The 20,933-nt window shown below is 47.3% G+C and overlaps 1 protein-coding gene across 3 annotated transcripts in view; it reads left to right on the top strand.

The window, feature by feature from the left end:
- CABIN1 (calcineurin binding protein 1) overlaps positions 1-20,933 on the top strand; it is a 190,071-nt gene that overhangs the window by 165,820 nt on the left and 3,318 nt on the right. For all 3 annotated transcript variants that reach the window (XM_063143985.1, XM_063143984.1, XM_063143986.1), the window contains one exon: positions 5,907-6,180. In XM_063143985.1, the coding sequence (XP_063000055.1) occupies positions 5,907-6,180 (274 nt within the window). The remainder of the gene's footprint in view (positions 1-5,906; positions 6,181-20,933) is intronic.

Genomic DNA, 20,933 nt, shown 5'->3' with positions numbered 1-20,933 from the left:
CTAGCTCAGAAGGGGAAATAAGGGACTCGCCTCAAAGCCAAGTCGTTAGACAACCTAGTCCTCATATAACCTCCATACCGAGATCGCCACAACAGCGGTATCATTACCGACGAGAATCCCCAGAGTCACTACATTCCGCAACAGCACGAGATGGTGCATACGATTATCCATATTACCCTCGACACCGTTCGCGCTCTCCAATCTCAGATCGAGACAGGCGCTCGGACTTTTCAGCTCCTCCCACATACTCACGTTACTGGGAAGATCCACGTCGACATCGAGATTATGACCACTATTATCGTTATCCTCCATCACCGAGACGTTCATCGATACTGCCGAATATACCATACGAGGCACAAGAACATGTCTTTACACGCCCACAGCAGCCTCCGTCGGTACCGTACTCGACATCGAGGCACGACATCGAGCCAACACAAGTCACACGTAACCCGTCTCCTATACCAGTAGCGCCTGAAGAGGAGCATTCCCAGAAGGATCCACCTCCGCGCCAGACTACTGAACAAGATCTTGCGATGCAAATAGCCTCTCCTCACTCATTAACAGATGATTATCAGTCCGACTCCGCATCATATTCTTCTGCTGCCCCATCCACTGCCTCACCAGATGGAATTGTGACATCGCAAGAGCCACTTTCACCATCAGAGGACCTTGCCCACTTCTCATACCAGATCCAACGGATGGCACAATCTTTGGGCATACAAACTTCCCAACCAGTACAAGCACTAGTTGACCCAGTTTTTGATGTTATAAATACAGAATCAGCATTACCTGTAGCCATTCCATTTGTACCAACATTACTTCAAACAGTTCAACAATCTTGGAAACAGCCTGCATCGATGCGACTTGAAAATATGTATCGGGTACTTGAGAAAGATGCAGAATTTTTATTCTCTCACTCACAGCCCAACTCTGTTATTGTTGAATCTGCTCAGGGCCGTTCACAACGCGTTCACTCAGCACCAGTTGACAAAGAAGGCAGACATTTGGATCTCATGGGGAGAAGATTTTATTCATCAGCTTCCCGAAGTTTGAAAGTGTCAAACTATCAGGCCACCATGGCAAGATATCAAGGCTAATTGTGGTGCTAAGGTAATGGAGGGGGCGGTAGCGTTACGTCGTCACGCCTGGCTCAGATCTACGGGATTGTCACAAGAGGCCATGACCCGCGTCGAATGGCGAGGGACTTTTCAACGCTAAAACAGATGAAGCAATGGATTCGGTACAGAAAGCCAGAACAACTGCAAAGAAGATGGGATTAGGTTTTCCAACACAGCAATTTAAACAAAGACGTTGGTACCGACAACCACAGTCACAATACCAACGTTATCAGAACGAACGTCCAAGATTCCAACAAGGACGCTTCCCACAACAGCAACAACAGCAAAGACCAAATAGGGGACATTTTCCCCCTTCTCGCCCTCGATTTCAAAAACGAAAGAGCGACTTTACCAGCAGACAGCAACTTTGACTGTATTGTCAAAACAACCAAACACATCACCCCATTCAGCAACCGTCTATCCAAATTCCTTTCGACATGGACACACATCACATCGGACGCATGGGTTCTAGCCATAATTGCACGAGGATACCGCATAGAATTCGACACACTGCCCCCATCAGGCATCCTTTGAATCACAGTCCCCTCAACACCTTTAAGACAGGAAGTACTTACCCTCTTAGCAAAGGGAGCTATTACTGCGGTACTGAAATCCCAACTACATCAGGGATTCTACTCCTGATACTTTACCGGGCTGAAAAAGGACAGCGGCCTGCGCCCAATTTTGGATTTAAGAGATCTAAACACCTTCATACCCCCCCCCCCCAAAATTCGGATGATTTCCCTAGCCAGCATACTGCCAATACTATCAAAACATGCGTGGTTCACATCGATCAATCTCAAGGATGCCTATTTTCACATAGACATTCATGCCCAAAGTCAACAATATCTTCAGTTTCTCATCGGGCACCAGGCATTCCAATTCACAGTTCTACCTTTCGGTCTTTCCACGGCACCACGCATGTTCACAAAATGCATGGCAGTAGTCTGTGCTTTCCTAAGACAACAGAAAATTCAAGTCTACCTCTACATAGATGACTGGCTTATAGTCACAGACTCCTGCCAGTCATTAGTCAGCAACCTATATATCATACAATCCCTACTTCAAGACTTAGGTCTTTACATAAACAAGGAAAAGTCTTGCTTATTCCCGAGAAAATCCATCAAGTTCATAGGAGCGATCCTCGATGCAATTCAATGCAGGGCATTCCTCCCCTTGGACAGGGCAAAAACCATCATCGACCTAGCAAGAAAGATAAGAACATGAAGCAAACAAAAAGCCATCACTATCCAAAGGATATTAGGACTAATGGCATCCACTACTATGGTGGTAAAACTTGCACAGCTAAAAATGCGGAGAATGCAGTTGTGGTTCACAAGAGTTTTCAACCCTACACGAAACACAAGACGGGTCACACTCCACGTACCACCAGAAGTAGCAAGATCACTACAATGGTGGATGTTGTACCGGAATTTACTGTTCGGAGTTCCATTCCAGCCACCTACACCTTCAGGCATCATCACCACCGATGCTTCCACGATAGGATGGGGAGCGCATTACAAGGACTTAAGAGTACAAGGCCGGTGGTCTTACAAGGACAAGCACAAGCATATCAACATCCTAGAGCTACTTGCAGTCCAAAAGGCACTCAAAGCTTTCCAGACACAACTTTACCACCAGCACATTCAAATAACATCGGACAACACCACAGTGGTTTTCCACCTAAACAAGCAGGGTGGAACCAGATCAATACCTCTGGTTCAACTCACCATCCAAATCTTGAAATGGTGCAATGCACGACACATTACCATTACTGCAGTTCATATTGTGGGAGAACACAACCAGCTTGCAGACCAACTCAGCAGAACCATGGCAACTGCACACGAATGGCAAATTCACCCAGACGTGATTCACAACATATTCGACAGGTGGGGCACCCCATCTATTGACCTTTTTGCCACAACACACAACAGTATTTGCAGCCAGTTCTGCAGCAGAGCAGGAATGGGACATCAGTCAATGGGAGATGCCTTCCTTCGCAAATGGAACACAGACTTTACTTACCTATTCCTACCATTCCCTCTATTAACAAGGATTCTAGCGAAAATCATAACAGACAATGCCAATTGCATCCTTCTAGCCCCGTGGTGGCCCAGGCAACCCTGGTTTGCCCCTCTCTTGGACAGAGCCCAAGGGAGGTTCCTTCACTAGGTAACGAGACCAGATCTACTTTACCAGAGTCAGGGACGAGTTCACCATCCAGACCTCGACTCACTACACCTGACAGCTTGGAGGCTAACGCCACTCTGAATCAGGATACTTACGCACCCAAGATTCAAATCATTCTAGACGCAGCTCTGAAACCATCAACTAGACTGTCTTATAAGAGAAAATGGGACGCTTTTTCAAAGTTTGCCATAATGAAAGACTCTGACCCACTAAAGTGTAATATAAATATAATTGTATTGTTCTTGTTACAGTTAGTTCAAAGAAATCTGAAATATTCATCGATAAGAGTTTACCTGGCTGCAATCTCTGCATACCATGAAAAGTTACACGGATATTCAGTGTTCGTTCATCCAGTGGTCCAAAAGTTTTTAAAGGGCCTTCATAATTTACATCCACCTGTTAAATCTCCAGTTCCTTCATGGAGCTTATCTGTTGTACTCCATGCACTGTTATCCAAACCCTTTGAGCCTTTGGCCACAGTTGATTTAAGACTACTAACGCTTAAGCTTGTCTTTCTCATCGCAATCACCACTGCTAGAAGAGTAGGCAAACTTGCAGCACTTAGAATAGATGAACCATACTTAATATTTCATCGGGACAAGGTAGTATTACGCCCAGACAGCCAATTTCCTCCAAAGGTCGTGTCCGCCTTTCATGTAAACCAGGACATTATTCTTCCAGCCTTCTTTCCATCGCCCACATCAGACATTGAGAAGTCATTACACATGCTCGACAATAGACAAGCTCTCGTGTTTTACAAGTCCCGCACAGAAACCATCCGCCAGTCTGAACGTCTTTTCATCTGCTATGGTGGTCCTAAAAAAGGACTCCCTGTATCAAAACAAAGAATATCATCATGGATAGTTCAGACTATAGCTCTGGCCTATAAATTAGCAGGCATGGCAACCCCAATGCTTGTTAAAGCGCATTCAACCAGAGCAGTCGCCACATCCTCTGCATTTGACAAGGGTGTTTCAGTCCCGGAACTGTGTCGCGCTGCCACATGGTCGAAATCTACAACTTTTATTCGGCACTACAGACTTGACATGAGATCTAGAGCCGATTGTACATTTGGGAGAGCTGTCCTATCATCGATTCTGCACTGACACCTACCCACCTCCGGTAAGTCAACTTGCTAATTGCCCATATGTGTGATGCACAGAGACCACGAAGAAGAAATGCAAGTTGCTTACCTGTAACTGTAGTTCTTCGAGTGGTCATCTGTGCAGTCACACAACCCACCCACCGTCCCCTCTTCGGTGTGGTGCTATATTATATAACAATAATTACTCCTCGGTACTGAGGCTTGGGTCTCAGGAGAACTGAGGAGTCGGGCGGGAACCCTCCTAGACATGTGCATTGGAGAGTGGGAGAGGGTTTCCTCCCAAAATCTCAGCTTTAGAAGTTTTCCCGACAGTAGCTCCGCGCAGGCGCAGAGCCCATATATGTGACTGCACAGATGACCACTCGAAGAACTACAGTTACAGGTAAGAAACTTGCATTTCCCTCCTCTGTTTTGAAGGCAAGGAAGGCATCGTGTTCCTGTGAAATGTTTTCACAACCTAGTCCCAAAGGGCTGTTCCTTTCTGGTCACAGTTCATTCTGGCTCAAGGCAAGTAACATGCACAAGATGGATGCATTCTCAGTGCTCAGCCTTGACTAGTCTTGCTCTTGCCATAAAAGATAGGGTAGTGCACGATTTCTCAGCCCTTATACAAAATCTAAAATAATTAACAGTTCTTGGAGTAAAACTTAAAATTTCACCTCTTGGTAATTTAGGGAAGCAGCTGAGGGTCTCCCCATACTCAGAAGGTTCCGTCTAAAGAAATAAGATGGAGACACCACAGCAACAGCAAGCCAAGTGAGAGAGGGAAGGTGTGGAAAGGGCTTGTCCCCCTGTCAGTCTCTTGCCCCCATTTCAATGTCTTTTCAGAATGAAACAGGCCGGTGGCCTGAACCCCTTTGATGCAGTCTCAGCGTCTTGGTGTGCAGGAATACAAGAAAACCAAGGAGACAAAAATTAGCAGTGTATGGGAGGGACAAAGCTAGAAATCGTTTGCTAATTATATGTCTTTCATTTTCTCGCTCTAATTAGCTTTTCTAATCACACCCTCAGAAACAGTCTAGCATAATAACAAGAATGTGTGTTGTGGGTCAAATGTCTCTGGAGATTCAGGGGGCGTGATTAGTCTCTCAGCCTTCCCCCATCCCAATCTGATTTAAACCAAAAGCTGAGAGATTTATGGGCATTGCCATAGGATGGCACCCTTAGAGGGTTGGAGGGGTTGTGTGTGCCTGGAGTAGTTCTTTAAAACTCTTATTTAGTACAAGCATTATAAATATGATTGAGTCCCTGATCCGAGGCATGATACTTGGCAATGCGTCCCAGTGATCCACTGGAACCGGCTTACACTTGATTTTGTGAAGGTCTTGTGAAGCATCCTTTGGAGCTGTTGCGATTGGTCTGGAGGCTCCCCAGTGGAGCATGTGTTTGCCTATTGTGCAAAGCCTTAAGCCACAAGATTTGCAGCTGTCAGTCATCAGACCACTCAGGGGAGTGCTCTTCCTGCTTACAGTGTTTGCTTTTCCCCTTTCTAGTCCACAGGAGAAACTCCAACCACCCCAAAGCACCCAAGAGACAGCAAAGAGAGCTTCTTCTCGGCTGCTCCACCAGCTCTGACCCCTCCTACAGGGACTGCTGATGCCATGGCTTCAGACTCCCTTCTGAGACTGACCGACCTGCACACCAAATCCAAGACCGCCTCTCCCCCCCCTTCCTCCTCCGCAAGTGTGCTCTTGTTGCCACCGCAAGAGCAAACAGGTGTGGAGCATATTGAAGAGGAGGTGCCCTCCGTGTCCAGCCTTGCACACGGTAAGCAGCGTCTTCATAGAGAAACTTTGGATTGTGTTGAATGGTTTGCTTAAGGGTCGTAGCCCAGCTGCACTCTGTAAGGCACACGTTGACTTGGAGAGATTTCTTCTCTGTCTGGGGCCTGCTGCTTTTGGCCTTCAGGCCTTTCAAGGGTGCAGTGTGTCCTGGGTTTTGGAGGTGTAGCATTGCCTGAAACAATTCGTCTTTTATGCACATGTGGAAGCATTCTTCTGCATTGAAATATATATTGCGAGAATGAAGATGGATTACTTCTTCTTCTTGGTCTCTGTGCATCACACAAAATGGGCTCTGCGCCTGCGCGGAGTCTCGATTGGGAAAAACTTCTATAGCTGAGGCGTTTTTGGCGGGAACCCCTCCCCCATGCGTCGAGTGCGCATGCGCAAGCTGAGGGGTTCCCGCCCTGTAGCTCAGTTCTCTTTCGACCGCCATTGTGGTGACCTTGTTGGGAAATTCTCTGTAGAAAATAAAATTGTAAGAGACGTTTTTATTCTTCTTCTCTCTACTTTCTATCCTTCTCGTATTTCTACTTTATTCTTATTATTATTATTTTACAATTTTCTTTTTCCTATCTTTCGTGATAAGCAAAAACGCCCGAAAGGGCGCATGGCCCTCAAGGCCCTGTTCAGGAAGTGTACGAAGTGTGGAAGTAAACTTCCCCCCCTCAGACGGACATTCCTTGTGCCTTTTGTGCTTGGGTGAAGCTCGTATCGTTGAGACCTGTCGTTTTTGCCAAGCTTTTTCCAAGCAAACACGACGACACAGGTCAGATAGGCTAAAAGCATTGCTTTGGAGTAAAGCCTTACAATCAGCCGAAAAACCCTCGACGTCGACGTCCAGTACTATGGAACCTGTCGAAGCTTCCCCAAAATCTCCTTTATTGGCTCAGACACAACAGCCGGAGATACCTGTAACGCCCGGGAGAAGCGTTACGCTTTCTATTGCAAAACGATTAGCAAAGAAAGCCAAAAAGGCAAAGCATACTGCCTCAAACCCAGAGGAGCGCAGGAAAAAGAGAAATTAAAAATCTCTTTAAAAGAATGTGCCGAACCCTAATCGGCCGTCTTCTCCTCCTCCGATGACTGATAAACCGATGTCGACGGTTGATACCATACAATCTCCATCGACATCGAGGAATAATCCTTTGCCGCAAACTTCGGCAGCCGAAACGTCGGCTTCGATGTCGATACCGGCACAACCTCTGCCACCTCCACCACCTCCACCGCTACTATTGTCGCCTATACCGACATTAAGACCACAGTCGGCACACGGCCCGAGGTTGACTTCAACATCTGAAGGGGAAATAAGAGATATATCCCCAACTCCTATACCGCCGGGACAGCCACGTCTGGAGAACAGACGTTATAGACACGACTCCCTAGATTCCATGTTTTCGGGTCATTCAGGGAGAGGTTATTATTGCTATGACAGACCACCACCATCGAGAGACAGATCCCGTTCACCACACCGTGAGAGATGGGAACGGAATCCTTACAGAGATCAATACTTCGGTCGAGACATGTACTACCAAAGACCTTATGAGGGACAATGGGGATATTCTCCCCAAACCTATCATACCCGACTTCCTTATTACAGGGGACATCCACAAGCTGAACCCTCAGCTAGACCTTCAGCTACAATGCCTAACCCTCAATCTAGCCTGGTCGATGCCAGTACACAACCAATGCAACCGCCTGCAACGCTACCTCCCAGTATACAGGCATCGCAACAACAACAACCAGAACCACCCATTCACATGCCAGTTCCGAGACTGAATTCTCCATCCTCGCCTCACGACGATTATGAGTCTGATTCTTCATCTTCGTCGTCCGCACGACCATCCATTGCGTCCCCAGATATAGAGGTCGCTCCACAGGTGGGCACCTCTCCATCAGAGGACTTGGGCCATTTTTCCGACCAAATTATTAGAATGGCTCAGGCGTTGGGTCTACAAGTCGAACAATCCGCATCCACTATACAGGATCCGGTCTTCAACTCCATCTCGTCCGATACCTCTAAACCAGTGGCCATCCCAATGCTACCGATCTTGTTGGAAACTATTAAACAGTCTTGGAAATCACCTTCGACAGCCCCGCCAACTTCCAAAAGGTTGGAAGGGATGTACAAGGTCCAGAACGCAGATGTCCAATTCCTGTTTGAGCATCCGCCTCCGAACTCCATCATTGTCGAGGCCGCTCAGGGCAAAAGCAGACATCAGCATTCCTCACCTGTGGATAAAGAGGGACGTCGTTTAGACCTCCTTGCTCGCAGGTTATATACCTCCTCATCTTTAGGCCTAAAAATCACAAATTACCAAGCAGTAATGTCTGGTTACCAATTGCTACTCTGGGACAAGATGGGAAAATTGATGGAACACTTACCTGACGATAAGAAACATTTAGCTAGAATCTTCCATTCCGAAGCATCGCAGCTGTCTCGTCAGCAAATACATTCCTCCAAGCTCCAGGTCAACTGTATAGCAAAGACCCTGACAGGAACCATTGCACTCCGTCGACATGCCTGGCTCCACTCAGCGGGCCTTTCTCAGGGGGCACGCTCTAGAATAGAGGACTTACCATTTGATGGCATTGGGCTCTTCAATGCCGACACCGACAACTCGCTCAATACCGTACAAAAGGCGAGAACAGCAGCGCGCCGTATGGGGTTCAACCAACCCCAGCAACAATTACAACGACGCTGGGTCCGGCCGCATTCCTCATATTATGCCAATAGACAACAATACCATCAAGTTCAACCTCGTCAACAACCACAACAGCAACAACAAGCTTTCCAGCCACGTAAGCAATTCTCAACTTACAGAGGCAGAACCGCTTCTGGTAGAAACGACGCAGGTTTTAGATGGCGTCTTTGATTTTCTACCTACACCTGTAAATAATCCCACCATTTTCTTTGATGATAGACTCTCCCACTATTACCATCAATGGGAGACTGTCACCACCGACACATGGGTCATCTCCATAATCCAAAGAGGATACCGTATAGAACATAAAACCCTCCCTCTTCTTGGTAATGTAAAGGTTACACCACCTACAATACCCTTACTCCAAGAGGTCGACATGCTCCTTAGGAAAGGCGCCATCGAACCTGTTCCATGGAGTCTAGGTACTTTACCGTACCGAAAAGAGACAGAGGACTTCACCCTATATTGCATTTACGTTTATTAAATTTACATATCACAACCAAAAAGTTTAGAATGGTCTCCTTAGCTTCTATTATCCCATTATTATTTAAAGGACAATGGTTTGCATCCATTGATCTTCGCAATGCATATTTTCATATCGCGATGGAGGGCACATACTGGAGATATTTATGTTTTATAATCGGCCATAACATCTACCAATACAGAACTCTCCCGTTTGGCCTATCCACGGCCCCGAGGGTCTTTTCAAAATGTATGTCTACAGTCTGTGCCCACCTTCATCTCAAAGGAGTAGAAGTCTATCCCTATCTTGATGATTGGCTTATCGTAGCACCAACACAGCAACAATTACAAAATTCGATACAAATTACTTGCAGTTTATTGTGTAAATTAGGCCTCTTTATCAACTATGAAAAATCCCAATTAAACCCCTCACAGGTCATCCAGTTCATTGGGGGGATCCTCGACTCCATATCGGCTCGAGCCTTCTTACCACCCACTTGATGCGCACGCATCATACATCTCGCTCAGACTTTTCGGCACCAATCCCATATATCAGCGTTCAAGGTACAACAACTATTAGGCCTTATGGCTTCCACCACTGCAGTGGTTCAATATGCTCGCCTGAAGATGCGACCTCTACAATCCTGGTTTTTCAAACACTTCAACCCTCAAAAAGACTCAAAAAATCTCGTACTGTACCCACCGGCAAGGGTAAAAGACTCTCTTATATGGTGGACGATAATCGACCATCTAACACAGGGAATCCCGTTCAATCAAGAACAACCAACAGCGATTCTGACAACGGATGCTTCGATGAAGGGTTGGGGCGCACATTTAGGTTCCCTAACTGTCCAGGGCTTATGGTCCAAAAAAGAAGCCAGCCAGCACATAAATCTTCTCGAATTGCGAGCAGTTCAGCGAGCTCTCATTGCGTTCGAATCCCAGATTACAGGACTTTTCATACAGATAACCACAGACAACACTACAGTGGTATCGTACCTGAACAAGGAGGGTGGCACTAAATCAGAACGTCTTCTAAATTTGACAATGAAAATCTTCGATTGGTGTATCCCAATGCCATCCATATTGCCGGCACCGAAAACACACTAGCCGATTTCCTAAGCCGATCCCATCATCTTGCACATGAGTGGCAACTCAGCAAGACTGTAGCCAAATTGATATTTCAAACATGGAATATGCCAGACATCGATCTTTTTGCCATGGAGACAAACAAAATCGTTTACAATTTTTGCAGCCGAGCAGGTCTAGGCAAAAACTCCCTGGGCGATGCTTTCACACTGCAATGGACAAACGCCCTTTTCTACGCGTTTCCTCCCTTTCCCATCATACCCAGAGTGATTGCCAAGATAATAGCCAACAAGACCAATTGCATCTTGATCACTCCCTGGTAGCCGAGGCAAACGTGGTTTGCCGCACTCGTACGGTTGTCGAACAGCCGATACCGACAGCTTCCACTGTCACCAACATTGCTGACACAACAACAAGGCAAAATCAGACACCTCAATCTTCAAACCCTGAGGTTAACAGCATGGAACATTTAACTCACCAACCTAATGTAACCTCCACTCGATTGCAAGACATCCTAGAAGCAGCTAGGAAACCATCCACTCGGAAATCATATACACAAAAGTGGACTACCTTTGAAAATTTTGCCAAAGACAATAATTTCAACCCACTCTCTTCCTCCATAAACCAGATTCTTATGTTCCTTATATCCCTTTCGGAGAAGGTTTTATCCACATCCTCCGTTCACGTATATCTTTCAGCAATATCATCAATCTGACCTAGTATAGAAAGCTCAACTATATTTTCACATCCTGTCAAAACGTTTTCTGAAAGGACTTAATAATTTAACTCCACCAATCCGTACACGTATACCATCTTGGAGCATCTCAGTTGTACTAAACTCATTAACTTCAAAACCGTTCGAGCCACTGGCCAAAACAGACCTCTGGTTACTCTTCTTTAAAACAGCCTTTCTAATAGCCATCACTACAGCACGGAGATCCAGTGAGCTTGCAGCTCTCCGTATAGATTCCCCTTATCTAACCTTTCATAGGGATAAGGCAATATTGAGGCCTGACATAACTTTTCTGCCCAAGGTAGTTTCAGAATTCCATTTAAATCAAGATATCATCCTTCCTGCATTTTTTCCTTCTCCATCGTCAAAGATGGAAATCACTCTTCATACACTGGATGTACGAAGGGCTTTAGCCTTTTATAAACAGCGTACAAAACCCTTTCCCAAGTCACCCCATTTGTTTGTCTCCTACTCTGGACAACATAAGGGCATGCCTATTTCGTCCCAAAGACTTGCACGATGGATCGTTGAGACTATCAAGTTGGCATACCAACTTGCCAAACTCCCTCTAGACTTAAACGTCCAAGCTCATTCTACGAGGGCGATGGCCACCTTGGCAGCCTTTGGCAAGGGCATCTCCATCCCTGAACTTTGCCGCGCTGCGACTTGGTCAAAACCGTTGACTTTCGTAAAGCATTATCACTTGGATACGAGAGCGAGAGCCGACTGCTCCTTCGGGAGAGCTGTTCTTTCATCGATACTGACATAAGGACACCGACCCACCTCCGGTAAGTCAGCTCGCTAATCTCCCATTTTGTGTGATGCACAGAGACCACGAAGAAGAAATGCAGGTTGCTTACCTGTAACCGTAGTTCTTCGAGTGGTCATCTGTGAAGTCACACAACCCACCCTACCATCCCCACTTTGGTGTAGTATGTATAGTAACTTAATTCTTTCTCGATAACATCTCTATATAGGGGTAGTTACTCTTTGGGGCACAATGGTATTGGTTTATTTAAAACATTATTTCAGTACACTTCGGTATGCAGATCAAACAATGGTGCCAAGACCAGCGGAGGTCACCGTCTCCTTCTGCTAACGATTATCGATCGGACTCATCCTCCGTCATATCGGTACTGAGATCGGTTCCATCACCAAACGACGTTGTCGACACAACTGAACATGCATCTCCTTCTGATGACACCGACCACTTCACCGAACAAATCCTTCGCATGGCGCAATCTCTGGACATTGATGCTCAACAACCTTCCGAAGAAATTTTGGACCCCATCTTCGACACCGCTTATGTCGATAGCACACCTCCAGTATCTATACCACTTTTTCCAAGACTCCTCCATACCGCCCGCCAGTCTTGGAAGACACCAGCTGCTCTTGGACCCACGTCCAGACGACTTGAAAGTCTCTATAGAGTACAAGAAAAGGATGCTTCTTTCCTTTTCAACCACCCCAAACCAAATTCCGTCATTGTAGAGTCTTCACAAGGCCGCTCTACCAAAGCGCACACGACGCCTTCCGACAAAGAATCTCGCCGTCTCGACATGATTGGCAGACGACTTTACTCTTCAGCTGCCCTCACTATTAGGGTAGCCAACTACACTGCCCTAATGGCACGCTACCAAATCTTTCTTTGGGATAAAATGTCATCCCTTACATCTCATCTCCACAATGACCAAACAGCCCAACTGTTCCACACCGAAGCATCCAAACTCTCTCAACTCCAACTCAACGCTTCTCGCCACCTAACAGACTGCGCATCTAAATCCATGATTGGTTCCATTGCCCTCCGCCGCCATTCCTGGCTTCGCACTGCTGGCCTGACTCCTGAAACACACTCAAGAATCGAAGACCTCCCATTCAATGGCGATGGCTTATTTAATTCCACCACCGACGAGGCTATGGACACTATCCAGAAAGCACGCCTTACAGCAAGAAAGATGGGAATCTCTCAGCCCTCCTATCATTCTTCCTACAAGAGGAGATGGTACCGTCCACAAAGTTCTTTCCCACCACGGTACCAACAACAACACCAGGACAGATCGAACCGCTACCAACAGCCATTCAACCAGTCCAAACGACATACACCATTGCCGCACTTTCGACAGCCTCGCTCCAAACCAGACGTTTTTCCCAAGCGCCGTCTTTGACAATTATCTTTTCCCGCTCGTAAAACCACTTTTCAGCTTCATTCTGAAACCTTTCTACCATGCTTGGTCCAGCATCACAAACGACACCTGGGTCCTCACCATTATTCGAGCAGGCTATCACATCGAACTTCGAGACCCTCCGCCTCTCAGCATCATAAAGGTCACACACACACATCACAACCCCTCATCGAGGAATCTCGCCTCCTTCTCAGCAAGGGAGCTATTCGACGAGTTTCAACCAACATCAATCTGTGATTTCCCCCCCCCCCGCTACTTCACTGTACCAAAAACCGACGGCGAGCTATGCCCCATTCTAGACCTCAGAGACCTCAACACACATATCACTCCAAAAAAGTTCTGAATGGCAACCTTAGCCTGCATCCTCCCCCTTCTCCGAAGCAACCACTGGTTCATCTCTGTCGATCTCAAGGACGCGTATTTCCATATTGCAATCCACCCATCACACCACAAACGCCTTCGTTTCGCCATCGGGCCTGACGTTTTTCAGTTTACAGTTCTTCCCTTAGGGCTCTCCTCCGCTCCAAGAGTATTCACAAAGTGCATGGCACCAGTTTGCGCACATCTCCGCACCCAAGGGATCACGATCTTTCCCTACCTCGATGACTGGCTTCTCACAGCCCCCTCCTCTACAGTTCGTCAAGACACAACACATATGCTTAACCTCCTAACCTCGTTAAGCCCCTGTGTCAACGAAGAAAAGTCAAACCTTCTCCCTTCGCAACACATTTCGTTCATCAGAGTCGACATAGACTCTAGAACCTCCAGAGCATACCTACCACAAAAGCGAGTGCGCACCCTCATCGCTCACGCCTATGCCACCTGTCATCGCCCCTCACCAACTGTCTGGACCATTGAGCTCTTACTTGGCCTTATGGCTTCCACCGTATACGTAGTACAGTGGGCTCGCCTACGAATGCGCCCCCTTCAGGCTTACTTCCTCCGCTCCTACAACGGCGACACAAACCCTCGTTGGACTCACCTCATCATTCTGCCAGAAGTTCATGCTTCCCTATCGTGGTGGACCCAGCCTCAGAACCTCCTACAAGGCATGCCATTTTGACAACCCCAACTGTCCATTACAATCACAACGGACGCGTCCAACCTCGGCTGGGGCGCCCACACCGACCATCTCAAGATCCAAGGTCGATGGTCCACCAACGAGTGCTCCCTCCACATCAACGCCCTCGAGCTTCTGACAGTATACAAAGTGATCATTGCGTTCGAGCCCAACATCCAACACAAACGCATCCTAATCTTGTCCGACAATACCTTGGTTGTGTGGTATCTCAACAAACAGGGTGGCACGTGCTCCTCCACACTTCTTGACATAACTCTCAGCATTTTCAACTGGAGTATTCCCAGGAACATCTCCAAAACTGCCCTCCACATCGCAGGGAAATCCAACCAGGTTGCAGACATTCTCAGTCGCACCTACTCTCCAACCCATGAGTGGAAACTCTCCCGGACCAACCTTCTCAAACTGTTTCGACAATGGAGAACCCCATCCATAGACCTTTTTGCCTCACAGGACAACGCCACTTGCCGACAGTTCTGCTCCAGAGCTGGGCACAGCACATCCTCTCTCAGGGATGCTTTCCAGATCCAGTGGGCACACACCTTTGCCTACATGTTCCCCCCCCTTTCCCTTGCTCAACAGCGTTATTGCCAGGCTACGGACAGAGCCAATGAACGCAATCCTGATAGCCCCTTGGTGGCCCCGTCAACCTTGGTTTGCACCTCTCCTCTCCATGTTGAACGGGACCTACATCCGCCTGCCCACGACACCGAGCCTCATCACAATGAGTGACGGTCACATTCACCATCTCAATCTCCAGACACTAAGACTAACAGCATGGAGGATCAACAACCGTTGTTAGACCTCCCACCACAAATACAACATATATTGCGGTCAGCAAGAAAACCATCTACTAGGAAAACCTATCGAGCTAAACGCCGCCGATTTGCTTCTTTTGCACAACGACACGGTTTCGACCCTCAGAACTCCTCCATCAGAGACATTCTCTTCTTCCTCAAGCATCTCTTTGACTCTGGTCTCAAAAACCCTTCACTATGAGGACATCTTGCAGCCTTGTCCACCATTCATCCTCCAATCCAAGGACATTCTGTTTTCACTCATCCACTTGTCAAACAATTCCTAAAAGGGGCGAAAAATTTGCTTCCCCCAACCAGGCACATAACTCCACAATGGAGCTTGTCCGTCGTCCTAAAAGTGCTAACGGGCAAACCCTTCGAGCCCTTAGCATCTACCAGCCTCCGCCTCCTTTCAATGAAAATAGCCTTTCTCGTGGCTATCACGTCGGCCCATCGTGCCTCTGAGCTCACAGCCCTCCGTATCGACCCACCGTACCTCTCTTTCCACCCGGATAAGGTTATACTTTGACCAGACTTACAGTTTCTTCCCAAGGTCGTCACACCTTTCCATCTCAGCCAGGACATCATTCTTCCTACCTTCTTTATTTATTTATTTATTTATTTATTTAAGTATTTTTATGCCGCCATTCAGCCAAAAAAGGCTCTCACGGCGGCTTACAAAAGTATTTCTTGACAGTCCCTGCCCACAGGCTTACAATCTAAAAGACATGACACAAAAGGAAAGGGGATTGGGAGGGAGGAGGAGGAGGGGGAAAAGGAAAGCAAACTCAGGCACTACAATCTTAGTTGGAAAGTTCAGCAGTTACAGTTGGTAGCAGGAGGGAGGGGGCTCTGAGCTGGAGCTGGACCCAGGCACGGTGGAGAGGTGCCTGGCTGCTGCTTCCTCCCTCACTGGTGGCCTCTCTAGAGACAGTTGGTAGCAGGAGGGAGGGGGCTCTGAGCTGGAGCTGGACCCAGGCACGGTGGAGAGGTGCCTGGCTGCTGCTTCCTCCCTCACTGGTGGCCTCTCTAGAGACAGTTGGTAGCAGGAGGGAGGGGGCTCTCAGCTGGAGCTGGACCCAGGCACGGTGGAGAGGTGCCTGGCTGCTGCTTCCTCCCTCACTGGTGGCCTCTCTAGAGACAGTTGGTAGCAGGAGGGAGGGGGCTCTCAGCTGGAGCTGGACCCAGGCACGGTGGAGAGGTGCCTGGCTGCTGCTTCCTCCCTCACTGGTGGCCTCTCTGGAGACAGTTGGTAGCAGGAGCAACTTCTTCAAACAACCTTCCTCTCCACTGGAGACAACACTACATTCTCTCGATGTTCATCGGGCTCTAGCATTCTACAAAGCTCGAACCGAACCTAGCAAAGGCTCCTTTCCTTTGTGTCAGCTTAAAAAGGGAAACATGACTGAAAGACACTTCGTCCAGACCACTTATTTTTTTTTATTTATTTATTTATATAGCACCATCAATGTACATGGTGCTGTACAGAGTAAAACAGTAAATAGCAAGACTCTGCCGCATAGGCTTACAATCTTGACAGGCAAGGGCTTTTGGCCTTCCAGTAAGGCTCCGGTCCAAACAGGGCACCACTGCTCAACCCTCCAGCAATGACACTTCAACCTGGGTGAACCTTCTGCAGACCCTACACCCCACTTCTGTCAAGTTGTCACAGAGAGAGCGGACTGACCAACTATCCCCCTCACTCTGCTCTGAGAACACTGGCAGAGGTAAACTCATACTGATCCTAACATTCCACAGGCTGAATAGGCCCAAACCCTTCCGGACTAGAGGAGGCACTTCCCCATGTGATAAGATGGCTGCTGGGAATGGTGCCCCCCCCCCCCCGAATTTGGGGTGCCATTTGACAAAAGGAGGTGAGAGAATGACTGGGTTCACACAACATGCTAAGCCATGATAGTTTATTTTCCAGAACAACCCATGATGGATTAGTGTGTTGTCTGTGGGATGTCCACCACCACCACTGTGGGTTATTTCCCCAAATAAGCCACCCTGAGAACCCACGGTCTGCAGTCAGGGTCATTTTAGCTACGGTGCATTAGCATGTGGTCTGTCACGCCAGTGTGGGTTACGGAGAACAACTACAGAGCTGCTCAGCAAGAGCAGCCAAAAACACTGCTGCTGCTCTGTTCCTCTCAAGCAATCTCTATTCCCACCACAAAGGAAGCTGGGATACCTGCCTGGCTGGGCGGGAGGACTACAGGAGGAGTAGGGGCAGGAGTTTGTGAAATAAACATTTCTGTGTAGTTTGTTTGCCTGATCATCTCACAGGAGCACAATAGGTTATTTGCATAACCCCCTACCCAGCTTAGCTGGCAACCCACCCAAGGGAGTGTTGGGCTATTACGTTGCCAGCTGTAGAAAACCAAGATTAAATGTAGCATTTTCCTCCCTCCAAGTGGGAGGGAGAAAGAAAGGAGGGAGTCTCCCTTTGAGTAGAACTTGCCTTCCAGAAACCCACTGGTGGTGCTTGTTTAGCTAGAATAATGTACCCTTTTGCCACCAGTGTCATCGCCAGACTCTGGGTTGTTAAGATTGGGAGCATTTGAGCTTTCATCTCCTTGAGACATAAATAAAAATGGACTCTTGTGAACCTGTAGGCCCCATACAGCTGTGGATGATCTTTGCAACTGCTGCATGAAGTCCCTGAAACAACTGAAATTTTAAGGACCAGGCGCTTTTATCACCCACCCTAGGGACAAAGCTGCCCACCTCCTGGTGTGTTTTAGGAGAGGGATCTTGCTAAAATGATGTAACTTGTTTGCAATTGGTATGTGTGATCCATCCCCCGTGCAAATGAGTTGGTGAGAAGATGCTGCAGTCATGAGCCATGGCACCTGCAATCAGCAATGCTGGTTGCCCTGACAACAAGTGGGAAGAGATCTGCAGCAGGCTGCTGGTGCAGAGTTATTATTTTTGGTAAAGTGTGGGGAGGTTGAAAGGGATGATATGCCTTTCTGTCATACCACATCTACTCAGGGTGCTGTTTCAAGGAAAGTTGAAGAGAGCTTTGGGTGTCCATGCTACGGTGGTCACCTGTGTGTGCGTGTGTTGCATTTCTGGCTTTCTTTCTGAGAACAGTATTTGAATTGAACGGTTAGGTTTTTAAAGACATCATTCATCTTTAACCCACGCTCTGCTTTGCAGGGAGGCAGCACTTTAAAATGTGATGCTTGCAAGACTGATGTTTGAACCTCTTTAAAATGCACAATACGCAAATGTCTTGTGCTGTGCTAAGAAACTAGCCCTGAGTGTGTGGTGGAACCCGAAACCACGGGTTCCTGTGGTTCACTGAGTGGTGGTGAAAGACTCTCAAGACACAATTTCTCTCTCCCTAGAAGGTTTATTACGACCAGCGCTGCAAGGTGGCAGTCTAAAAAACTGCCCAACAATTTCAGGAAATGTCAACATATTTATAGGGTCAGTTCTCTTAGATACCATGGCAGAACTTTCCCCACCAATCATAATACAGCTCTGAAAATGCAACAACCAATGAGAAGCCAAGCATTTAGGCATGTGCAGAGTATGAGTGCTGCTCTGACTAGAAGATACTACATTCTGTTACTTTCTCGGTTACCTTGCTTTGCAGACATCCTCCACCCTCTGACTGCCGGCGTGGACAACGCCTGTTTTGTCACACAGTTTCAGCATCAACTTAATTCTAAAAGCAATTGCAGCATTAAAAATAAGTTTTAAAAGAACAGGAAACCATGAACTTCATGGTTTCTATAGCTAAGGATTATAGGCCATTTTCCTATACCTAGGGGCATAGTAAAAGAACCAGCTAGATTTCCACGACAAGTGCCCCTCTTCCCTTTTGTCACTGCAGGCTCCAAACTCCAGATGTCCTGGGGAAAAGGTTGAGGTTTTTTGTCTGGTGTTCAAAAAGTATTAGCAGAGCCCCCAAGATGTTTTAGGCAAAGCAGGGCCTTGTGGTAGCTCCTTATCTGGTCCACACCTTTATGCGTGAATGAAATATTTTATACTGCAACACATTCTTACTCTAGAGGAATCCCATTTATGACCCGTATTCAAAGGGTGTTTCTGCATCTCCATGCACATGATGGAGTGCATGTCTCAGATGTAACGTAGTGTAGTGAAGGTTTGTTTCTTGTTTCTGAGGAAGATGCCAGTCCCATTCAAGTGCATCTAGCCTCTGAAGAGCATAACATGCATGGCAGCATGCATATTGCCAGCCAAAGCTTTGGGATGGCAGGTGCTTGTGTGGTGCACCTTGTGAGCAGGAACTGTTCCATTCTCTTGACAGTGGCTGGCTGGAGTTTTCCCTGCATTGGAATGAAGGGGGCAGTCCCTCTCCTGCACGGCTCTGTGTACCGGGTTAGAATGTGTGTAAGGCCTTTGGCGCAGGCTGAGGCCTGCACACCTTGCAGCAAAGCATTTAGAGTGTAGTTCTGGGAGTGGCAAACAGCTGCTTCTTTAAGGTGACCAGAAGCAAACTCAAGTCAGCTTGGAAGCAGCTGTTGCACTCTTGTCAAGAAAACTAAGGTAGCACAAAGTCATAGGAAATGGAAATGTGACACCCACTTACATAGCCATCACCATGTGCATGGGCAGTATTAGAGGCATGGGCCCTGGATCTTCTGAGCTGTGCCCTGAATCTTTAGAGCTGCCCCAATTGGCATCATTTGCCTCAGTACAAGGCTGCTGCTTCCCTCTGAACTCAATAGCCTTACAGTTACTAGGAGACCTTAGGACTTACTCCCTTAGCAGACTTAATAAGGAGTATATCATGAAGGCACCAGCCTTTTAAGCTAGGTGGGAAACTGCCACCTTTCCTCCCACAGTCTGCTTATTTTTTTTAGTTAAGTCTACCACTATCACCAGCCTTTGTCAGATTGTGCCTGGCTCAGCAGAGACCTGCCCAGCCAATTGCTATTGGGCAATTGCACTTGTGCCCGGGGCCATTGTAGGCAGTAAGGCCCTGACAAGAGGAAGAGAGTAATCTCAAATGGAGAGCCAGAGGCCTTCCTCACCTGTTGCTTCCTTCAAGCTGGCCCAGGCCCCTTACTTTAGGGGGAAACAAAAGTGAGATTGGTTGCCAATTAAAAAAAAATTGAGTGAACAGCAACGTCTGAATTCGGGGCAAAGCAAAATATGGCTTGCATGAGTGTGTCTGGAGCTCCTTAGCGCTACAATCCTTTTTCTGGAGTGCACCTGCTTTTTGCATGATCTATGTAGCCAGATTCTGGTGAGTGCATGGTCCTCCTTGGCATGCGGGCTTGCATTAGGCTAGAGGAATAGACAAAGGAGGAGGAGGATAGGGTTTTCCTGCTCTTTTGTGTTCAAAACGCATAATGCCTCACTAACGTGGCATCATAAGCTTTCTTGGAGAGAAGTTCACTATACAGAAAGTTGTTTTGAAAAATGTTGCTTGTCATGCAACTGAAGAAAAATGGCACTTGCTGAAATAAAGGGTCAGGCGCGCTGGTGACCTCCCATCCCCTGGACTAGCAGACTTTGGGCCCTATATGTGCTTCCCCTCTTGCTGCCTCCCTTGAATCTTTCTGCCCAAGGTTCTGTGTCTGAAATCAAACGTCCTCCTCTCCCCTGCCTGTACATTATTTATTTATTTATTTATTTATTTATTTATTTATTTACAATAAATAGATTCCGGAGCGGTGCACATAGGAATAAAACAGTAAAAATGTAAATA

Source organism: Elgaria multicarinata, chromosome 18, assembly GCF_023053635.1.
Source record: "Elgaria multicarinata webbii isolate HBS135686 ecotype San Diego chromosome 18, rElgMul1.1.pri, whole genome shotgun sequence".
In the NCBI taxonomy this organism is placed as follows: domain Eukaryota; kingdom Metazoa; phylum Chordata; class Lepidosauria; order Squamata; family Anguidae; genus Elgaria; species Elgaria multicarinata.
The sequence above is the reverse complement of the archived record's forward strand: the minus strand, read 5'-3'. Positions and strand labels throughout refer to the sequence as shown.